Raw genomic sequence first — 1,053 nt, forward strand, 5'->3', positions numbered from 1 at the left:
GGGAGAGTCCGGGCCACTGTGCAGGGGGCGCAGTTGCACGGAGCAGAGATGGATTGATCGGGGCCACGGCCTGGGTGTGCGCAATTGCAATCACTCGCTCCCAAAATATCTGCATCCTCTCTCTCGGTCTGCGATCGATCTGGTCCCGGTCTCTCTCGTGGCTGCCCTCTCCTCTCCTGTCTCGTCATCTCCCTCCCTCGGTCTCTCCTCCCCCAATCCTATCTCCCCCCATCCCACGGATTCCAGCAAACCCTAGGATTCCCGATGTCCGACCCGCCGAGCAGAGAGGAATCCCGCTCCCCGTTCACCAGCTCCTCCGACGACGACGAGCCGGAGACGTCCGGATCGGAGCAAGACGGGCGCGGCGGCGGGGGCGGCGGCGGAGGAGATGACGCCCACCGCCCGATACCCCTGCGGCAGCAGCTCGTGGGGGCCTGCCGCGCCGACGACCGCCTCAGGCCCCTCCTCACCCTCAACGTCTCCTGCTCCGCCGCCGAGAACCGCTTCATCTCCCACCTCTCCCAGGTGACCGCTTCCCACCCTCCTGCGCTGCTTTTCCCTACCTATACGACGAGTCCCGTCCCATTCTGACCCTCGTCGCTCGGCCCGTGCAGCACTTCGAGGTCTCGGAGGTGGGCATGCTCGCCAGGTGCCTCTGCGTTCCCCTCGTCTCCCTGCGCGTCGGCAAGGTCGAACGCCAGGGTTCCCTCCTCTGCCCAACACCCATCAGGTAGCCAAACCTCGAACATATTCACTTCATCTACTCACTCCGCTGGATAGAATCGCAATTGCTTTGACGAACTACATCGATTCCAGCTAGCAGAGGAACACGCAGACGGTGACTCTTGTCATTTTTGATTGCCACCGATGTGTGTAGCGCACATTGTCATGAAATGATTAAAATCGTAGGACATAGCTACTTTTATTTTCCCTCTCATTATGTAGCGTTTCTGACGATTGTAAAGCATGGCTGCAGCCAGGTACTTAGAGTACCTCTCTGAGCAAATCGCGTATTCTGTCAGTTTGTCTTTCAGTGGGATACAAACCTTTTTT

General features: G+C 59.2%; 1 protein-coding gene across 1 annotated transcript; it reads left to right on the top strand.

Moving 5' to 3' along the window:
• The first annotated feature begins 264 nt into the window (after positions 1-264).
• LOC124672276 lies at positions 265-818 on the top strand. The gene is made up of 2 exons (XM_047208534.1): positions 265-525; positions 615-818. Exons 1-2 carry the CDS (start codon positions 265-267, stop codon positions 732-734), a joined length of 381 nt encoding a protein of 126 aa, XP_047064490.1. The 3' UTR covers positions 735-818.
• The last annotated feature ends 235 nt before the right edge of the window (positions 819-1,053 follow it).

The sequence above is a fragment of the Lolium rigidum genome, chromosome 7 (genome assembly GCF_022539505.1).
Source record: "Lolium rigidum isolate FL_2022 chromosome 7, APGP_CSIRO_Lrig_0.1, whole genome shotgun sequence".
In the NCBI taxonomy this organism is placed as follows: Eukaryota; Viridiplantae; Streptophyta; class Magnoliopsida; order Poales; family Poaceae; genus Lolium; species Lolium rigidum.